Genomic DNA, 18,799 nt, shown 5'->3' with positions numbered 1-18,799 from the left:
GCTGTGTTTTACCTTTCATTTAGAGTATTCATCAGTTCTTGTGAAAATCATAGACAAAAGCCAGATTTGTTGTCTATTAACATATCATAAGACACCCATAAATATGCAGACAAGCTACATTATTCAAAATGTAATTTAACCTAGAACATATGTGGTTCATTATCAGGAAACATTAATATATATGGTAATAATTACATAAGATAATAGAAAAAAGTTATACCACAATTATAACAAAGGTTTGACTGTCTCAGAGCCCAAAAATATCTGTTATAACCTTCAACAGCTCTTAGGAGATTTAAGGGTGAACCACAAGGCTGCTCGGGTTGCCACCCTGAGCACAAGACCTCCAAGTCAGAAATTTAGCACTGACTGATCCTTGGACCCTATTTATCATTAGGAGAGGTGTACATGTACTTTCAATTCTAAGATGAATAAGTCCTGATTGAAATTTACTAAGAACCCTTTCTTACGGATTCTCACTCCCAAAAAAGGAGGGGGTAACCATGTGAGGGGATGGGTGTGTTAATTTAATTACTTGATGATAGGAATGCTTTCACAATGTAAACATGTTGTACAGTTTAAATATATTACAACTTTATTTGTCAATTATACCTCAATAAAGCTGGAAAAGAAAAGAAAAAATGAGTCTTTTACTAGGAAAAATATAACTACTGTCTTATAATGTTATCATACTCATTAGTAATTATAAACAAATCAATATACAATTTGGAGCTAGGTAAGGAGGAATATAAATACCAAGATCGATTCATTTCCTTGTCATGAATTCATTTCCTTGTCATGAATTCATTCATTTTCAACGATCAATGAATACATCTTGGGTTTTATTTTTACCATCAAAATAAAGATATTAATTACTCAATTCTTTTTTTTTTTTTCTGACTGTATTTTTTTTTGAATTTGTATTTTTTTATTTTATTTTATTTTTAAACTTTACATAATTGTATTAGTTTTGCCAAATATCAAAATGAATCCGCCACAGGTATACATGTGTTCCCCATCCTGAACCCTCCTCCCTCCTCCCTCCCCATACCATCCCTCTGTGTCATCCCAGTGCAGTAGCCCCAAGCATCCAGTATCGTGCATTGAACGTGGACTGGCAACTCGTTTCATACTCAATTCTGCTCACTCTTTGCTCTGTTGCCTCCCTGTTTAGGACTAGTGCCACCTGCTTGATGTATCTATATTCATCTATATGTATATATATATATATATATATATATATATATATATTATATACACATATTTCAGATGCTTATGACAACTTTAAGTCAGTGGGATATTATTTATGACTATTTATGTAATGTTTGCTTTCCTTTAGTTCAGTTCAGTTGCTCAGTCATGTCTGACTCTTTGCGACCCCATGGACTGCAGCACACCAGGCCTCCCTATGCATCACCAACTCCCAGAGTTTACTCAAACTCATGTCCATTGAGTCGGTGATACCATCCAACCATCTCATCCTCTGTTGTCCCCTTCTGCTGCCTTCAATCTTTCCCAGCATCAGGGTCTTTTCAAATGAGTTAGTTCTTGCATCTGTTGGCCAAAGAATTGAAGTTTCAGCTTCAGCATCCATCCTTCCAATGAATATTCAGGACTGATTTGCTTTAGGATGGACTGGGTGACTCTCCCTGCAGTCCAAGGGAATCTCAAGAGTCTTCTGCAACACCACAGTTCAAAAGCATCAATTCTTCAGTGCTCAGCTTTCTTTATAGTCCAACTCTCACATCCATACATGACTACCGGAAAAACCATAGCTTTGACTAGACGGACCTTTGTTGGCAAAGTAATGTCTCTGCTTTTCATTATGCTATCTAGGTTGGTCATAACTTTTCTTCCAAGGAGTAAGCATCTTCTAATTTCATGGCTGCAGTCACAGTTAGCAGTGATTTTGGAGCCCACAAAAATAAGTCTGTCACTGTTTCCCCATCTATTTGCCATGAAGTGGTGGGACCAGATGCCATGATCTTAGTTTTCTTAATGTTGAGCTTTAAGCCAACTTTTTCACTCTCCTCTTTCACCTTCATCAAGAGGCTCTTTAGTTCTTCTTCGCTTTCTGCCATAAGGGTGGTGTGATCTGCACATCTAAGGTTATTGATATTTCTCTCAGCAATCTTGATTCTAGCTTGTGCTTCCTCCAGCCCAGCATTTCTCATGATGTACTCTGCATAGAAGTTAAATAAGTAGGGTGACAATATACAGTCTTGACGTGCTCCTTTCCCAATTTGGAACCAGTCTGTTGTTCCATGTCCAATTTTAGCTGTTGCTTCCTGACCTGCATACAGATTTCTCAGGAGGCAAGTCAGGTGATCTGGTATTCCCATCTCTTTAAGAATTTTCCAGAGTTTGTTGTGATCCACACAGTCAAAGGCTTTGGCATAGTCAATAAAGCAGAAGTAGATATTTTTCTGGAACTCTCTTGCTTTCTCGATAATCCAACAGATGTTGGCCATTTGATCTCTGGTTCTTCTGCCTTTTCTAAAACCAGCTTGAACATCTGGAAGTTCATGGTTCACATATTGCTGAAGCCTGGCTTGGAAATTTTGAACATTACTTTACTAGCGTGTGAGATGAGTGCAATTGTGCAGTAGTTTGAGCATTCTTTGGCATTGCCTTTCTTTGGGATTGGAATGAAAACTGACCTTTTCCAGTCCACTGGTGAGTTTTCCAAATTTGCTGGCATATGAGTGCAACACTGTCACACCATCATCTTTTAGGATTTGAAATAGCTCCATTGGAATTCCATCACCTCCACTAGCTTTGTTAATAGTGATGCTTCCTAAGGCCAACTTGACTTCACATTCCAGGATGTCTAGTTCTAGGTGAGTGATCACACCATCGTGATTATCTGGGTCATGAAGATCTTTTTTGTATAGGTCTTCTGTGTTTTCTTGCCACTTCCTCTGAATATCTTCTGCTTCTGTTAGGTCCATCCCATTTCTGTCCTTTATTGAGCCCATCTTTGCATGAAATGTTCCCTTGGTATCTTTAATTTTCTTGAAGAGACCTCTAGTCTTTCCCATTCTATTGTTTTCTTCTATTTCTTTGCACTGATCACTGAGGAAGGCTTTCTTATCTCTCATTGCTATTCTTTGGAAGTCTGCATTCAAATGGGTATATCTTTCCTTTTCTCCTTTGCTTTTTGCGTCTCTTCTTTTCACAGCTATTTGTAAGGCCTCCTCAGACAGTCATTTGCTTTTTTGCATTTCTTTTTCTTGCGGATGGTCTTGATCAATGTCTCCTGTTCAATGTCACAAAACTCCATCCATAGTTCTTTAGGCACTCTGTCTATCAGATCTAATCCCTTGAATCTATTTCTCACTTCCACTGTATAATCATAAGGGATTTGATTTAGGTCATACCTGAATGGTCTAGTGGTTTTCCCTACTTTCTTCAATATAAGCCTGAATTTGGCAATAAGGAGTTCATGATCTGAGCCACAGTCAGCTCCCAGTCTTGTTTTGTTGACTGTGTAGAGCTTCTCCATCTTTAGCTGCAAAGAATGTAATCAATCTGATTTTGGTATTGACCATCTAGTGATGTCCATGTGTAGAGTCTGCTCTTGTGCTGTTGGGAGAGTATTTGCTATGACCAGTGCATTCTCTTGGCAAAACTCTATTAGCCTTTGTCTTGCTTCATTCTGTACTCCAAGGCCAAATTTGCCTGTTACTCCAGGTGTTTCTTGACTTCCTACTTTTGCATTCCAATCCCCAGTAATGTAAAGGATGTCTTTTTTGGGTGCTAGTTCTAAAAGGTCTCATAGGTCTTCATAGAACCGTTCAACTTCAGCTTCTTCAGTGTTACTGGTTGGGGCATAGGCTTGGATTACTGTGATATTGAATGACTTGCCTTGGAAACGAACAGAGATCATTCTGTCATTTTTCAGATTGCATCCAAGTACTGCATTTCAGACTCTTTTGTTGACTATGATGGCTACTCCATTTCTTCTAAGGGATTCCTGCCCACAGTGGTGGATATAATGGTCATCTGAGTTAAATTCACCCATTGCGGTCCATTGTAGTTCACTGATTCCTAGAATGTTGACTTGAGCATTCCTAGAATGTTCACTCTTGACATCTCCTGTTGACCACTTCCAATTTGCCTTGATTCATGGACCTGACATTCCAGGTTCCTATGCAATATTGCTCTTTACAGCATTGGACCTTGCTTCTATCACTAGTCACATCCACAAGTGGGTGTTGTTTTGCTTTGCCTCCATCCCTTCATTCTTTCTGGAGTTATTTCTCCACTGATCTCCAGTAGCATATTGGGCACCTACCAACCTGGGGAGTTCATCTTTCAGTGTCCTATCTTTTTGCCTTTTCATACTGTTCATGGGGTTCTTAAGGCAAGAATACTGAAGTGGTTTGCCATTCCCTTCTCCAGTGGACCACATTTTGTCAGACCTCTCCACCATGACCTGTCTGTCTTGTTGTTCTTTTCCTTAATTTTCTGTAAATCACATTAAAGCAGGCACTTTATCTGCCCTGTTCAGCAGTATGTTCCCAGTGTGCAGAGCACAGATGCTGTACCTAAAAAGCATGTGATAGATACCTGTTAAATCAGTGATTAAAGATGAATGCATTCAAAAGGTATGTACACCCTAATGTTCATAGCAACACTATTCACAGTGGCCAAGGCATGAAAACAACTTAAATTTCCATCAACAGATGAATGGATAAAGAAGATATGGTATATATATAATATGCATATATATATATGTGTGTGTGTGTGTGTGTATACACATACATACACAATGGCATATTACTCAGCCATAAAAAAAGAATGAAATAATACCATTTTCAGCAACATGGATGGATCTAGAGATTATCATACTAAGTGAAGTAAGTAAAAAAAAAAAACAAATACCATATCAGTTACAAGTGGAATCTAAAATACAGCACAGATGAACTATTTTACAATATATACAGACTCACAGACATAGAAAACAATGCTATGGTTACCAAAGTGGAAGGTTGGGAGGGGTTAACAGATACACACTACTATATATAAAAGAGATAAATAACAAGGTCTTACTGTAGAGTACAGGGAACTGTATTTGATATATTTTAATAAACCTATGGGGCTTCCCAGGCAGCTCAACAGTAAAAGAATCCACCTGTAGTGCAGGAGATGCAGCAGACACAGGTTGAATCCCTTGATTGGGAAGATCCCCTGGGGGAGTGCATGGCAACCCACTCCACTATGCTTGCCTGGAGAATCCCATGGACAGAGGAGCCTGGAGCCTACACACCATAGAGTTGCAAAGAGTCAGACATGACTGAAGCAACTGAGCATGCACACATGCACGCAATAACTCTATAATGGAAAAGAATCTGAAAAATTATATATTACATATATTATGTATATATTATGTAAAACTGAATCACTTTATAATACTTGAAACCACACAGTATTGTAAATCAACTGTAATTCAATTTAACAAAAAAAGAGAACACATGAATTTGTGACCAAAGTTCCTGACCCGCCCCCCACTTCTCCCCTAAACTGCACAATGTTTGTTACAGGTGTTCCTGTGCGTGGACCACTTCACTCTAGATCACTTTCTACCTCAAAGCCTCCTTTGTCTCCTTAAAGTGCAACTCCAACCTTGCAAGTGAAGAGTCAATGGGGTTAAATAAAATGTGTCAGTTAGAATTGATAAACCCTGGACTAGAACAGCAAGACTGGTTTTCTTATTTCATCCACAGGTGTTTCTTCAAATAATAAAAAACACCCCCTGTTGGGACTGCAGTAGGATAGAGTATCCTGAACTGATAATGGCACGCTGTACATTGAACTGGATTTGAACCCCATAAGCTCACAAAGCTAGTGGAGGTGAGGGAATTCCAATTGAGCTATTTCAAATCCTGAAAGATGATGCTCTGAAAGTGCTGCACTCAATATGCCAGCAAATTTAGAAAACTCAGCAGTGGCCACAGGACTGGAAAAGGTCAGTTGTCATTCCAATCCCAAAGAAAGGCAATGCCAAAGAATGCTCAAACTACAGCACAATTGTACTCATCTCACATGCTAGTAAAGTAATGCTCAAAATTCTCCAAGCCAGGCTTCAGCAGTACGTGAAGCATGAACTTCCAGATGTTCAAGCTGGTTTTAGAAAAGACAGAGGAACCAGAGACCAAATTGCCAACTTCTGTTGGATCATCAAAAAAGCAAGAGAGTTGCAGAAAAACATCTACTTCTGCTTTATTGACTATGCCAAAGCCTTTGACTGTGTGGATCACAATAAACTGTGGAAAATTCTGAAAGAGATGGGAATACCAGACCACCTGACCTGCCTCTTGAGAAACCTGTGTGCAGGTCAGGAAGCAACAGTTAGAACTGGACATGGGACAACAGACTGGTTCCAAATAGGAAAAGGAGTACGTCAAGGCTGTATATTGTCACCCTGCTTATTTAACTTCTATGCAGAGTACATCATGAGAAACGCTGAGCTGGAAGAAGCACAAGCTGGAATCAAGATTGCCGGGAGAAATATCAATAATCTCAGATATGCAGATGACACCATCCTTATGGCAGAAAGTGAAGAGGAACTAAAAAGCCTCTTGATGAAGGTGAAAGAGGAGAGCGAAAAAGTTGGCTTAAAACTCAACATTCAGAAAACGAAGATCATGGCATCTGGTCCCACCACTTCATGGGAAATAGATGGGGAAACAGTGGAAACAGTGTCAGACTTTATTTTGGGGGCCTCCAAAATCACTGCAGATGGTGATTGCAGCCATGAAATTAAAAGACGCTTACTCCTTGGAAGAAAAGTTATGACCAAAAGTTATGACCAAAGCATATTGAAAAGCAGAGACATTACTGCCAACAAAGGTCCGTCTAGTCAAGGCTATGGTTTTTCCAGTGGTCATGTATGGATGTGAGAATTGGACTGTGAACAAAACTGAGCGCCGAAGAATTGAAGCTTTTGAACTGTGGTGTTGGAGAAGACTCTTGAGAGTCCCTTGGACTGCAAGGAGATCCAACCAGTCCATTCTGAAGGAGATCAGCCCTGGGATTTCTTTGGAGGGAATGATGCTGAAGCTGAAACTCCAGTACTTTGGCCACCTCATGCAAAGAGTTGACTCATTGGAAAAGACTCTGATGCTGGGAGGGATTGGGGGCAGGAGGAGAAGGGGACGACAGAGGGTGAGATGGCTGGATGGCATCACTGACTCGATGGACGTGAGACTGAGTGAACTCCGAGGGTTGGTGATGGACAGGGAAGCCTGCCATGCTGCAATTCATGGGGTCGCAAAGAGTCCACGACTGAGCGACTCAACTGAACTGAACTGAAGCTCACATTTTAAATGCCCTTCACTTCCTTTGTGTTACTCAAGGTGTAGACAAATCATCTCCTCCTCCTCTTCTCCCCACCCCCACACCCCACCACATGCAGTTTAGGACCCATCCCCACATGCAGCAACAGAGAAGAAGCAAAGCTATCACAGTGATGGATATATAGATGTAGCATAGCATAACATGCATGCTCAGTCATGTCTGACTCTTTATGACCCCATGGACTGTAGCCCACATCTCTGACCATAGGATTATCCCAGCAAGAATACTGGAATGGATTGCCATTTCCTACTCGAGGGGATCTTCCCACCCCAGGAATCGAACCTGTTTCTCTTGCATGTCCTGCATTCACAGGCAGATTTTACCACTGCACCACCTGGGAAGCCCATGTAGAAGATGATTACCCCATAATTATGGCAAAAGTCTGACTGTCTCCAATCCCAAGGGAACCCTAGTAATGGTCATGGCCCCACAGCACACAGCTTACTGTGAAGGTAGAACACTGCTTTGTGAGACTTTCCTTAGCTTCATTCACTTGGTAAACAGACCTGCAAAGAAAGCCCCATGTAAATGTTGATACTGACTCATTGGATGTATAGAGTCAAGTACAATAGACCTGATCCAAAACTGAGAAGAATATCTGAATCTAATACATTAAGCAGGTAATTCCAACTCCATGTGAGATATTTAAAGACTAAGCACTTCTTTAGAAATAGCTCAACTGGAATTCCATCACTCCACTAGCTTTGTTCATAGTGATGCTTTCTAAGGCCCACTTGACTTCACATTCCAGGATGTCTGGCTCTGGGTGAGTGATCACACCATCGTGATTATCTGGGTCGTGAAGATCTTTTTTGTACAGTTCTTCTGTGTATTCTTGCCATCTCTTCTTAATATCTTCTGCTTCTGTTAGGTCCATACCATTTCTGTCCTTTATCAAGCCCATCTTTGCATGAAATGTTCCCTTGGTATCTCTAATTTTCTTGAAGAGATCTCTAGTCTTTCCCATTCTGTTGTTTTCCTCTATTTCTTTGCACTGATTGCGTAGGAAGGCTTTCTTATCTCTTCTTGCTATTCTTTGGAACTCTGCATTCAGATGCTTATGTCTTTCCTTTTCTCCTTTGCTTTTTGCTTCTCTTCTTTTCATAACTATTTGTAAGGCATGATGCTAAAGCTGAAATTCCAGTACTTTGGCCACCTCATGCGAAGAGTTGACCCATTGGAAAAGACTCTGATCCTGGGAGGGATTGGGGTCACGAGGAAAAGGGGACCACAGAGGATGAGATGGCTGGATGGCATCACCGAATCGATGGACAAGAATTTGAGTGAACTCCAGGAGATGGTGATGGACAGGGAGGCCTGGTGTGCTGCGATTCATGGGGTCACAAAGAGTCGGACAACGCTAAGCAACTGAACTGAACTGAACTGAAGCTCTTCTTTATTGAATTATCAATTATCTAAATGAGCACCATTTTTAAGAAATAAATACTAAATGAATGTGAAATAACAACAATAATAATTGATGATGACAGACATACTTATAGCATGTAATAGTGCTAGAATAATGTATAAATAGTTTAGAAAGTAACTATTGTTATAGTAATGATAACCTGCATGCGAGACAGCAAAAGAGACACAGATGTATAGAACAGTCTTTTGGACTCTGTGGGAGAGGGAGAGGGTGGGATGATTTGGGAGAATGGCATTGAAACATGTATAATATCATATATGAAATGAATCGCCAGTCCAGGTTCAATGCAGGATACAGGATGCTTGGGGCTGGTGCACTGGGATGACCCAGAGGGATGGTATGGGGAGGGAGGTGGAGGGGGGTTCAGGATGGGAAACATGTGTACACCTGTGGCGGATTCATGTTGATGTATGGCAAAACCACTATAATATTATAAAGTAATTAGCCTCCAATTAAAATAAATAAATTTATATTTTAAAAAATAAATAAATAAATAGTATAGGAATTCCTAAGCAACTCTGAGGTTACTTGAGAGAATTCAGTGATGCAGTAAAGACTTATAAATTGAAATGCTTGAATTCCTGACTTTAAAAACAAAAAATCAATCCTAAACCAAGTCCCACTGAATTAAATGTAAATTAGACTAAGCTTATGGTAACAAAAATGTACAAGCCTTGTGAGAATTCTGTAAGTGAAACTTAAAAAGATCTTCTCTGCCTAAATCAGAGGTTAACATCAATAGTGATTAAGTCTTGTTGCTAGAGCGTACCCTTTCGATGAAGGGATGAAAATGACACCTTACTTCTGTGTTCTTCCTCCTCAAAGCCTACTCTAATCATCAGAAAGACATCAGACAAACTCAAACTGAAAGGCCTAGCCAGTGTTCCTTGAAATGTTCAAGGTCACCAAAAACAAGGAACAACTGAGAAATGGTCACGGCCAAAACAAGCTTAACAGTTCATGATGATCAAATATAATGTGGGATCCTAGATGGGATCTTGAAACATATAAAGGACATTAAGGAAAAATGAAGGAAATCTGAATAAAGCATGGACTTTAGTTAATAATAAGGTGTAAGTATTGGATCTTTGGGCTTCTCAGGTCACACTAGTGGTAAAGAACCTGCCTGCCAATGCAGGAGACATAAGACACAGGTTTGATCCCTGGGTCAGAAGATCCCCTGGAGGAGAGCAAGGCAGCCCACTCCAGCCTCCTTGCCTGGAAAATCCCATGGACTGAGAGTCTGGCAGGCCACCATCCATAGGGTCACAAAGTCAGACACGACTGAAGTGAGTGAGCATGAATGCATGTGTTAGATCTTTAGTTGTAACACGTGTAAGATATATAAGATGTTAATAATATAGGAAACTAGGTACAGGATATATTATAACTCTGTACCACACAACTGTCCAGTAAACTAAAACTGCTGCTGCTGCTGCTGCTAAGTCGCTTCAGTCATGTGCGACTCTATGCGACCCCATAGACGGCAGCCCACCAGGCTCCCCCGTCCCTGGGATTCTCCAGGCAAGAGTACTAGAGTGGGGTGCCATCGCCTTCTCCAAACTAAAACTAGTCTAATGTAAAATGTTTTCCTGAAAAATACATAACAGATATACTTTTAAAAGATCTTCTGATATAGTATTTGCAGAGAAAGATGCTTTTTAGTTTATAAATTATTTCCATAATTTGTGACAGTTCTCACATCTGCTACTATAAAATTCACTGCAGCTTCTCTGTCTCTTGGGGAAAAAAATGCATTTAATTATCAGTGAAATTCAACTCCAGCTTGTTATGATGAATGATTTGAACCTGTCAGCCTTTTTTTCTCCCTAAAAACAAAAGAAATGAAATGAAATACAGTCTTCCTCCTTTACTTCCTTCCTTCCACCTGCTTCATTTAATTGATGAAGGTTTGAGCTTTTATTAATCTTTTTGAGCTCCTCTGTAAGATGCAGAAAAAGCTAATATGATATCATTGTATCTAGCTAATGTGTGTGCTTTGTGAAATTGATACACCCTGCCAAGACATAAATTACTTAAGCTTTGATAAATGTGTTGAAATCAGGGAATGTTCAAACAGATAAAGCACAGAAATTCCTCTTTTTCTCCCTTTTTTAAACTCCATTTCGTGCAAGCAGTTAAATGTTTTTGCATTATTATTGTAATAGGATGGGACAAAAGACAGCAGTGATATTGATAGTAGCATAGAGAACCCCCGCAAGTACAAAAGCAATGGGGGATACAGCCTTGTGTTTTGCAGATAACATGTAACAACCTTGCCTTGAACAGACTGGTTTGCCAACAGGTTCAGATCCACTTCAGTCCTCTCCCAGCGTGTCATATCACTGAAATTGTCTACAGAGGAATGAGCGTCCTGCCAGACACTTTGCACTTTCAGATCCTTTGCTGACTCATTTGGTAGGCTGAAATCAAAGATCCACAAACACATTTTATTAGCAAAGAATGCTCACCTGTCCCTGTGATCTGGATATGACTCAGATGTCAGTGAGACTGGAACACGAAGAAGCATTTGATTGATGCTCTAGGGTTGATTTCTACTCATTAACTTATCCTATGGCATTGAACAAGTTGCTTGATTGATCACTAATCAGTTCCTTGGAGACCTGAGAATCCATATCATCTTTTGAAGACAATTTTTGAATAGGAGGCATGGAACTATCCATTGGATAATGTAAGACCCATCAGTCTCTGAGTGCCTTTTGCCAGAGGTTGGGCTCAGTAATTTCCATCCATTTTTTAAATTTAGTCCTTACAATCAACCAACAAAGGAGGCATAGGTGTGAAAACTGGGGCTCATGTCAAGGGACAATGAGGTCATCAGGCAGCAAATCCTATGCTTTTTCCACCATGCTGCTTCCATATTAGGAGTATATTGGATGAGTGTGGGTGGGGTTGTGGTTCATTCAAACCCCAGTCATCCCTGAGTAGGTCTTTTGAGGTTAAGCATCAGCCTTGGGAACTTGGGTCACACAACTATCTATGTAGACCTGTTTAGGAGAGGGTGTCTTCTCAGTAGTGACGCCCGCATTTAAGCAGCATTCTAGGGAGAAGACTGAACAAGTTATACCACAGGGAGAGAAAGTTGGGAGAAGAGGTACAACTAGCAGCTTTTTAAGACAACTAGACATATATTTGTTTTTTTAATTATACTCTTCTACCTATATATATCATCATCAAATAGCTTTTTGAAATTTGAGTTTAGATTTGGAAATCAGTACTTGTAAGAACTGTCCATACATTTTAGAGTAATAAATAAGTTGAAGAAGTGAAGTGAAGTCACTCAGTCGTGTCTGACTCTTTGCAACCCCATGGACTGTAACCTACCAGGTTTCTCCATCCATGGGATTTTCCAGGCAAGAATATTGGAGTGGGTTGCCATTACCCAGCTTTTCTCAATTTGTTTAATAGTAAAGCAAAAAAAGTAAAAGATGCATACATCTACTTTTTATCTAAGGAATCCTCAATGACAGTTTTCACTGAAACAGAGAACAATTATAGATCTGTGCTTAAGAGTTAAATTGCATTATTTTTACATAGGCAAACCTTAAATCAAAGGCAACTTGAGCAGATTTGAACCTAAAGAGTATTGTGTTAGAATATACTTTTTAAGAATCAAATTTCGTTTTCAATCCTCATCTGTAGAATCTTTCCTGAAGAATAGAAGAGTGTTTCTAAAAGCAAATAATTACCTCTAATTTATCTGTTTGGTAAGTTTTGTGTTCTTTTTTTCACTTTCTTAGGGTGAGTTACCTATATTTGGGTCAAATTGTTACAACATCAGTTACTACAATGAAAATCTGTAGTATTTTTGAAAATTAATAAGTGAATTTTTGAGTAAATATTGAGTCATCTTAGAACCATCACATCAGAAGTCCTAGAGATAAGAGAAGGATCTCATAATGTCCATCTCACGATAGAACTCATCATGTATTTTAAAATGCACCAATATCAGTTAGCCTGAGACTCTATGTGATTGAAAACTTGTCACTGTACAATAAGTTTAACACTGATAGGTTTTCAATAACAGAAAAAGGAGAAAATCAGGCAAAGCATCAAGAAAAATGACCCAAGCAGAAAAAACTCAGAAAAATGTGCAATGTGAAACAAGCATTTTAAGATAAAAAGAGCATATTGGTGCTGGTAGTACAGAGTGTTGTCATACTTGTATAAAAAAAAGTATTTTTGAATGGAAAATGGATCTTTATTCTAGTAACACAGTATTAATTGGGAACCCTGCCCAGAGGTAAAGAATGTGGTAAAGAATCCGCCTGCCAGTGCAGGAGACCCAAGAGATAGGAGTTCGATTCCTGGGTCAGGAAGATCCCCTGGAGTAGAAAATAGCAACCTGCTCCAGTATTCTTGCCTGGGACATCCCATGGACAGAGGACCCTGCCGGGATACAGTCCTTTGGATCAGAAAGAGTCGGATATGACCGAGTGACTGTCACTGTCACTAGTGTCTATATGTTAATCTGTGGGGTCTCTAAAGAGTTGGACACGACTAAGCACTTGAGCACAAGCATATTATGTATGGGTAAGAATTGAAGGGTTTTTTTGTTTGTTTTGTTTTGTTTTAAGCAAGCTAAAAGGGATTTATCTTGTGAAAGATAGGAAGAAAGACAGGAGTGAAGGAAGAGGTTAGGAAATTGGACAAATTGGGGAATAGAGATCAGGAAATTAAGTTCTTTAGTACCGGCCATTCTCAGGATTGGTAGGTGAGGCTGTCAACGTTGACCAAGCAAGGCACATCTCATGAAATATTGGAAAAAGGCGAAAACAAATAATAGCAAGAGTCATAATCACAGAGAAGAGAAACTGGACCTTGATCAGCAAGGGGTTTCTTATCTGTCCATGTGTCCTTGACTGTCTCCTTGGAGAGAGGACAAGACAAGTCACCTGGACCAGGTTGCATTAGCTCTTAGCAACCTCAAGTCCTATCTGTAGCCCGTACTGACTTCCATGGGCTGTCTGACCAGTTGATCTCAATGAGGCTCTGTGCATATTGTAATGAAGAGTGTTCAAAGTCAGAAAACTAGTGACAGTATCAGAAATACCCAGAATATTTTGAGCCAGAAATCCTGAGTAATGATCCCTCTTTTTCTGGTGACTATGCCAGTCCTTCAACACCAGGAGAGAGAAAGAAGTATTGACTTCAGGATGTGCAAGACCCTAGGAATAGAGAGTATGAATTCAGGTTTTCAAAACAATAAGAATGTGCAGAATATCAGTTTGCCCTTCTGCCAAGCCTCAGTAATTTAGAGAAGGGAATTTTGGGAAATACTAGACATGAGTGGGAAAAGCCTTGGGGAATTAATCAATGGGATCAATATATATTATGTGCCCCCTCCCCACCAAAGCAGAAAACAAAAAAGAAAAATCCACACATACATTTAAGTCCTTGCATTCCTCCTCTAAAGTGTTCAGGGACAAGTTATAGGTGAAAACACTTCTCATGAAACTCTATTAGGACTTAAACTTTGATGAATGTATAAAATATAACCTCATATTATTAAACTCTACCATAGAGTCAAGTGTAAAATTTACAATCCAAGCTATGCCAGTTTTTTTTTTTTTTTCTCAAAACTGAATTGAAAGCAATAATTCTTGTAATAATCTGAGACTGGTTTTACCAGGTACTTCACCAAGTTTGAAAGGGTTGGGGAAACAGTACATAAAAACAGCCCCACTTCCTTCTCATCCTTTCCATCACGCTGACAGTTTTCCAGAGAATCATTACCAGAGTGGTTTGTGCCATTAGAGATAAGAGGCTATCTGTGTTTCCACTAGAAACCTCTATTTTCCAGACTTTATAATTCATCTATAAATATCCACTCCAAGCAGCAGTTTCATATATTATGAATCTGTCTCTCAAAATTCATATTGACTTAACTAAATGATTTTTAGAAATCATGAGGACTCTTACACTGCAAAGAGAATTAGAAGAAAATCAAATGCAAATAAAGTGCTGTGTTTCAAGGGGAATGATTTGAATCAAAATACTGTGGAATCCATAAAACACAGGCACATGATTCTTTCTTAGCAATTCTATCTTTCAGGGTATTATTCAGTTGTAATAAAATGTATTTATCAACAATTAATTAATTCAAAATATACATCTCCAGTTTATTTCTGCTTCTATAAAGGCAGATAATTTGAGATTACATTTTTTCAACTAAATCTTTTATAGAACTTCATATTATTATTCATGCTACTTTTAATTACAGAATTTAAAATTGAATTATATCAAGTTATGAAATTATATGACATAAGCTTTTGAATATAATAATATGCTTGCTATCTACAAATATATTTTAAGAGTCTTATCAATACCTTATATTCAGATGGCTTCTAGCTCCATGGTAGAAATCTCAGCTTACTAAAGTTATTTTCTACCTAAAAAAAAAAGACCTTACAAATTGAATGTTTTTGTCAAATAAGAGACCAAAAAATACTATATCCCCCGGTCTGGGAAGGTAGAATTGTAAAGATTAGGAGACAGAGACTAAAGCCACATCAACCCATTAAAATGAAATGCAGTCATCTCTTGGTATCCATGGGGGATTGGCTTCAAGATCCCCTTGGATACCAAAATCCAGGGATGTTTAAATTCCTTATATAAGATAGTTTAGTATTTGCATATAACCTATGCACATACTTCTGTATATTTTAAACCATCTCTAGATTATTTATAATGCCTAATACAATGTGAATAGTTGCCAGAATGTGACATATTCAAGTTTTGCTTTTTGGAAATTTCTGTGTTTGAGTTGGGGGCAGTTGGGACTTTCTGTTTAGTTTTAATTTCAATTCAGTGTTGGTTGAATCCAGTGGATTCAGAACCTGCGTATACAAAAAACCAACTGTCCTCTCTTCCTAATCACATCATTTCCATGTTTGTACTCACAGATTTATACTGCTTGAATGACATGGTCATCTTGTTACACTGCAGAGCCCCACTGTGTATGTGAAATGGTATTTAGCAGGAAGCGAAATACTACTACAAGAATTGCCCCAGTGCTTTGGCTTTGGTATGTGTGGACTCACAGCCCAACCTAAAGTATATTTTTCTTTCTTCCTTTCGAACAGCTGTTTTGTGACAGTGAGAAGGTGGTGCATGCCACGGAGGGACTGGATTGGGAAGACAAAGATGCCACAGGGACCCTGGTGGGTAACGTGGTGCACTCGCGGATCATCAACCCTCTGCGCCTGTTTGTTAAACAGTCTCCAGTCCCCAAGCCTGGACACTTGGCCTATGCGGACAGCATGGAGAACTTTTGGGATTGGCTGGCCAACATCACGGAAGTTCAGGAGCCATTGGCAAGAACTAAAAGGAGGCCAATAGTGAAAACAGGAAAATTTAAGAAAATGTTTGGATGGGGTGACTTCCATTCCAACATTAAAACTGTGAAACTCAACCTCCTCATCACGGGGAAAATCGTTGACCATGGAAATGGAACCTTCAGTGTTTATTTCCGACATAATTCCACCGGCCTGGGCAACGTTTCAGTGAGCTTGGTACCCCCCTCCAAAGTGGTGGAGTTTGAAGTTTCCCCGCAGTCTACCTTGGAGACCAAGGAATCCAAATCTTTCAACTGTCGCATTGAGTATGAAAAAACAGATCGGGCCAAGAAGACCGCCCTGTGCAATTTTGACCCATCCAAGATCTGCTACCAGGAGCAGACTCAGAGCCACGTATCCTGGTTGTGTTCCAAGCCCTTCAAGGTCATTTGCATCTACATTGCCTTTTACAGTGTTGATTATAAACTTGTGCAAAAGGTCTGTCCTGACTACAATTACCATAGCGAGACTCCCTACTTATCTTCTGGCTGAATCTTCACATGGCCAATAAAAAGGAAGGATAAATATATACTCAATTATTAATAGTACCACCAAGAACCAAGCTCAGCTTTCCATGGCAAAGGATCCCTTTTGTTTCTGGCAGTGAACCTTCATTCCCTATAAGGTTTTCACATTTAAAAAAGAAAAAGAAACATCTTAAAAGTTGAAATGTGTTTGTTATGATCGTAAGTACCTTAATCTAAACAGTCAAACTGTGTATGAAACCATCACTCTCTCATAAGATCTCTCTCCTAAGGCTGACTCCTCCAGCTATTCTTATTTCTCTAAGAGTCGATGGTAGTAGCAACATGGAACAGGAAAGAACCAAATAATGCATGTGATAAACATTGCTCTTGAAATGGGCCTGCCTTTGAAGTATGTTTTGGAAAGTTACCTTAAAAATAGCAGATCCAATAAAGTAACTGAAAAGATTGTATTTGATAGATGAATCACATTTCTGACATTGAATTCTTTTTTATTGCTGTCTTTTTTCCCATGTCTGTGCTGTTAGTGATATGAGAGATGAAGGGGTAAAATTTGCTTCGAAACTCATGTGTGAAGTTACAATGCCCCAGTGGAATGAAACACATTATTATCTGAGCTAGAGTTGAGTGGAGTGGGATTTAAACACTTACCCTTGGGTTGGTCACCATCCTTAGGATTCTCATCTGAGTAGTAATATTGGTATATTAAAAAAGCAAATCTGGATGTATTGTAAGTCAGTTCAACAATGATGACGATCAGGATGTTTTTAGATTACTTTGCCAGGTTCAATGATGTGAGATTGTAAAAAATATCACAACTCTGTTTTCCCTGTAACCTAATTCTATTCATTTGGTGGTATGATTTTTGTATACCTGTGTAGAACAACTTTGAAATTGAGAGAAAGCAATTGTTTCCTAGGCTAGCTAGAATGGGAGAAAGATTGGAATTGGGAGGAAATTCCAGGATGATGTATTCATTATTTCTAGCCTGTTAGATTAAGTTCTCCTTGCATTTAGCTATTTAAATGAAGGATCAAATTGTGGAAATAAGGAGTTTATTTAAACAATGCTAATTATTATCATGCTAATAACCAAGACACATGACTCCCTAGGCTTTTGGGATAACTTCCTAATGAATGCTGCCTCATAACCACCTCCTTTTCATCTTCTATGAGGGGTCAAATGTCATCTGTGTCATAGAAGTGGATGATCTTTGAATTAGCATAGAGAGAGAATCTGGCTGGCCAGTAAAAAAAGTGTTTCTAGAACCTAGAAGATTCATGGAATGGTTACTCCTTTTACGATAGCTGTCAACTTTTTCCCCCTTCTTATCTGTAAAATATCAAAGTAAAACACTGGATTGACAACCGAAGGAAGAACAAAATGCTCTTACTGTAAAATGCTCTTACTACGTTGTTCAAAAAGCCAACAGCTCTCGTCTATTTTGCATCTCTAGTCCTTTCCTTTTCCTGGTGACACCTGCACAGTGTTTGTTTTTTGTCTTTTGTAAAAATTGTACTAGGCTTAGTGTGTGGTAATACAGGCTTGAAATTTTTGCTCTGAGTTCATCGGGTGCTTTTGTAATTTTGTGGTTGGTGTGAAATACTTTGAGACATCATTTTATTTTAACCTAGGAACAAGATTAAACTACTATTTACTGTAAAATATGTGGGAACCATATGTGTATATACACTTAGATCTCCTGTGTACAGAGAAAGTATGTGTACACATTTCTATGTAAATAAAAAGAATTTCCTAAATCTGTCACATGACTTTAAGTTTTTGATTTTTTAAAGATTGTTCTTGTTTCTTTTCTTCACAATGGTTTAGTGTGCGTGTGCTCGTGTGTGTATGCATTATCAACTGAGCGTTCAGATCTTCCATATGTTCATATTAAACAGAGCAATTAGGCCAGGGACATTATAAAGCAGAGTAAAATAATAATCCATACAAACCACTTGGCACATAGCTTGGTGTCTGTTAAGAATTCTGTGAGCTTCCATTAAGATTTATTATTACAAATGAAAGGTGGTTTTAAATTGTCTAATGTTCAAAAGTTGAGTGGTATAAACACTGTATCTATATAAAGAAAAAACTAAATCGGTTTGCAAAATTCTTAGATTTTAGCAGGATTTGTGGGATTAAAAAATAAAGAAAGAAAGTTC

The 18,799-nt window shown here is 38.8% G+C and overlaps 1 protein-coding gene across 1 annotated transcript in view; it reads left to right on the top strand.

Annotated features, from left to right (window-relative positions):
* The window catches only part of NXPH2 (neurexophilin 2), a 128,473-nt gene extending 110,067 nt beyond the window's left edge, over positions 1 to 18,406 (top strand). The window contains exon 2 of the mRNA XM_086368385.1: positions 15,898 to 18,406. Within this exon, the coding sequence (XP_086224511.1) occupies positions 15,898 to 16,641 (744 nt within the window). The 3' untranslated portion in view covers positions 16,642 to 18,406. The remainder of the gene's footprint in view (positions 1 to 15,897) is intronic.
* Positions 18,407 to 18,799: the final 393 nt, after the last annotated feature.

This window comes from Bos grunniens, chromosome 2 (assembly GCF_055505025.1).
Source record: "Bos grunniens cultivar Pamir isolate PY7600 chromosome 2, Bosgru_T2T1.0, whole genome shotgun sequence".
In the NCBI taxonomy this organism is placed as follows: Eukaryota; Metazoa; Chordata; class Mammalia; order Artiodactyla; family Bovidae; genus Bos; species Bos grunniens.
This window is presented reverse-complemented; position numbering and strand designations above follow the sequence as displayed.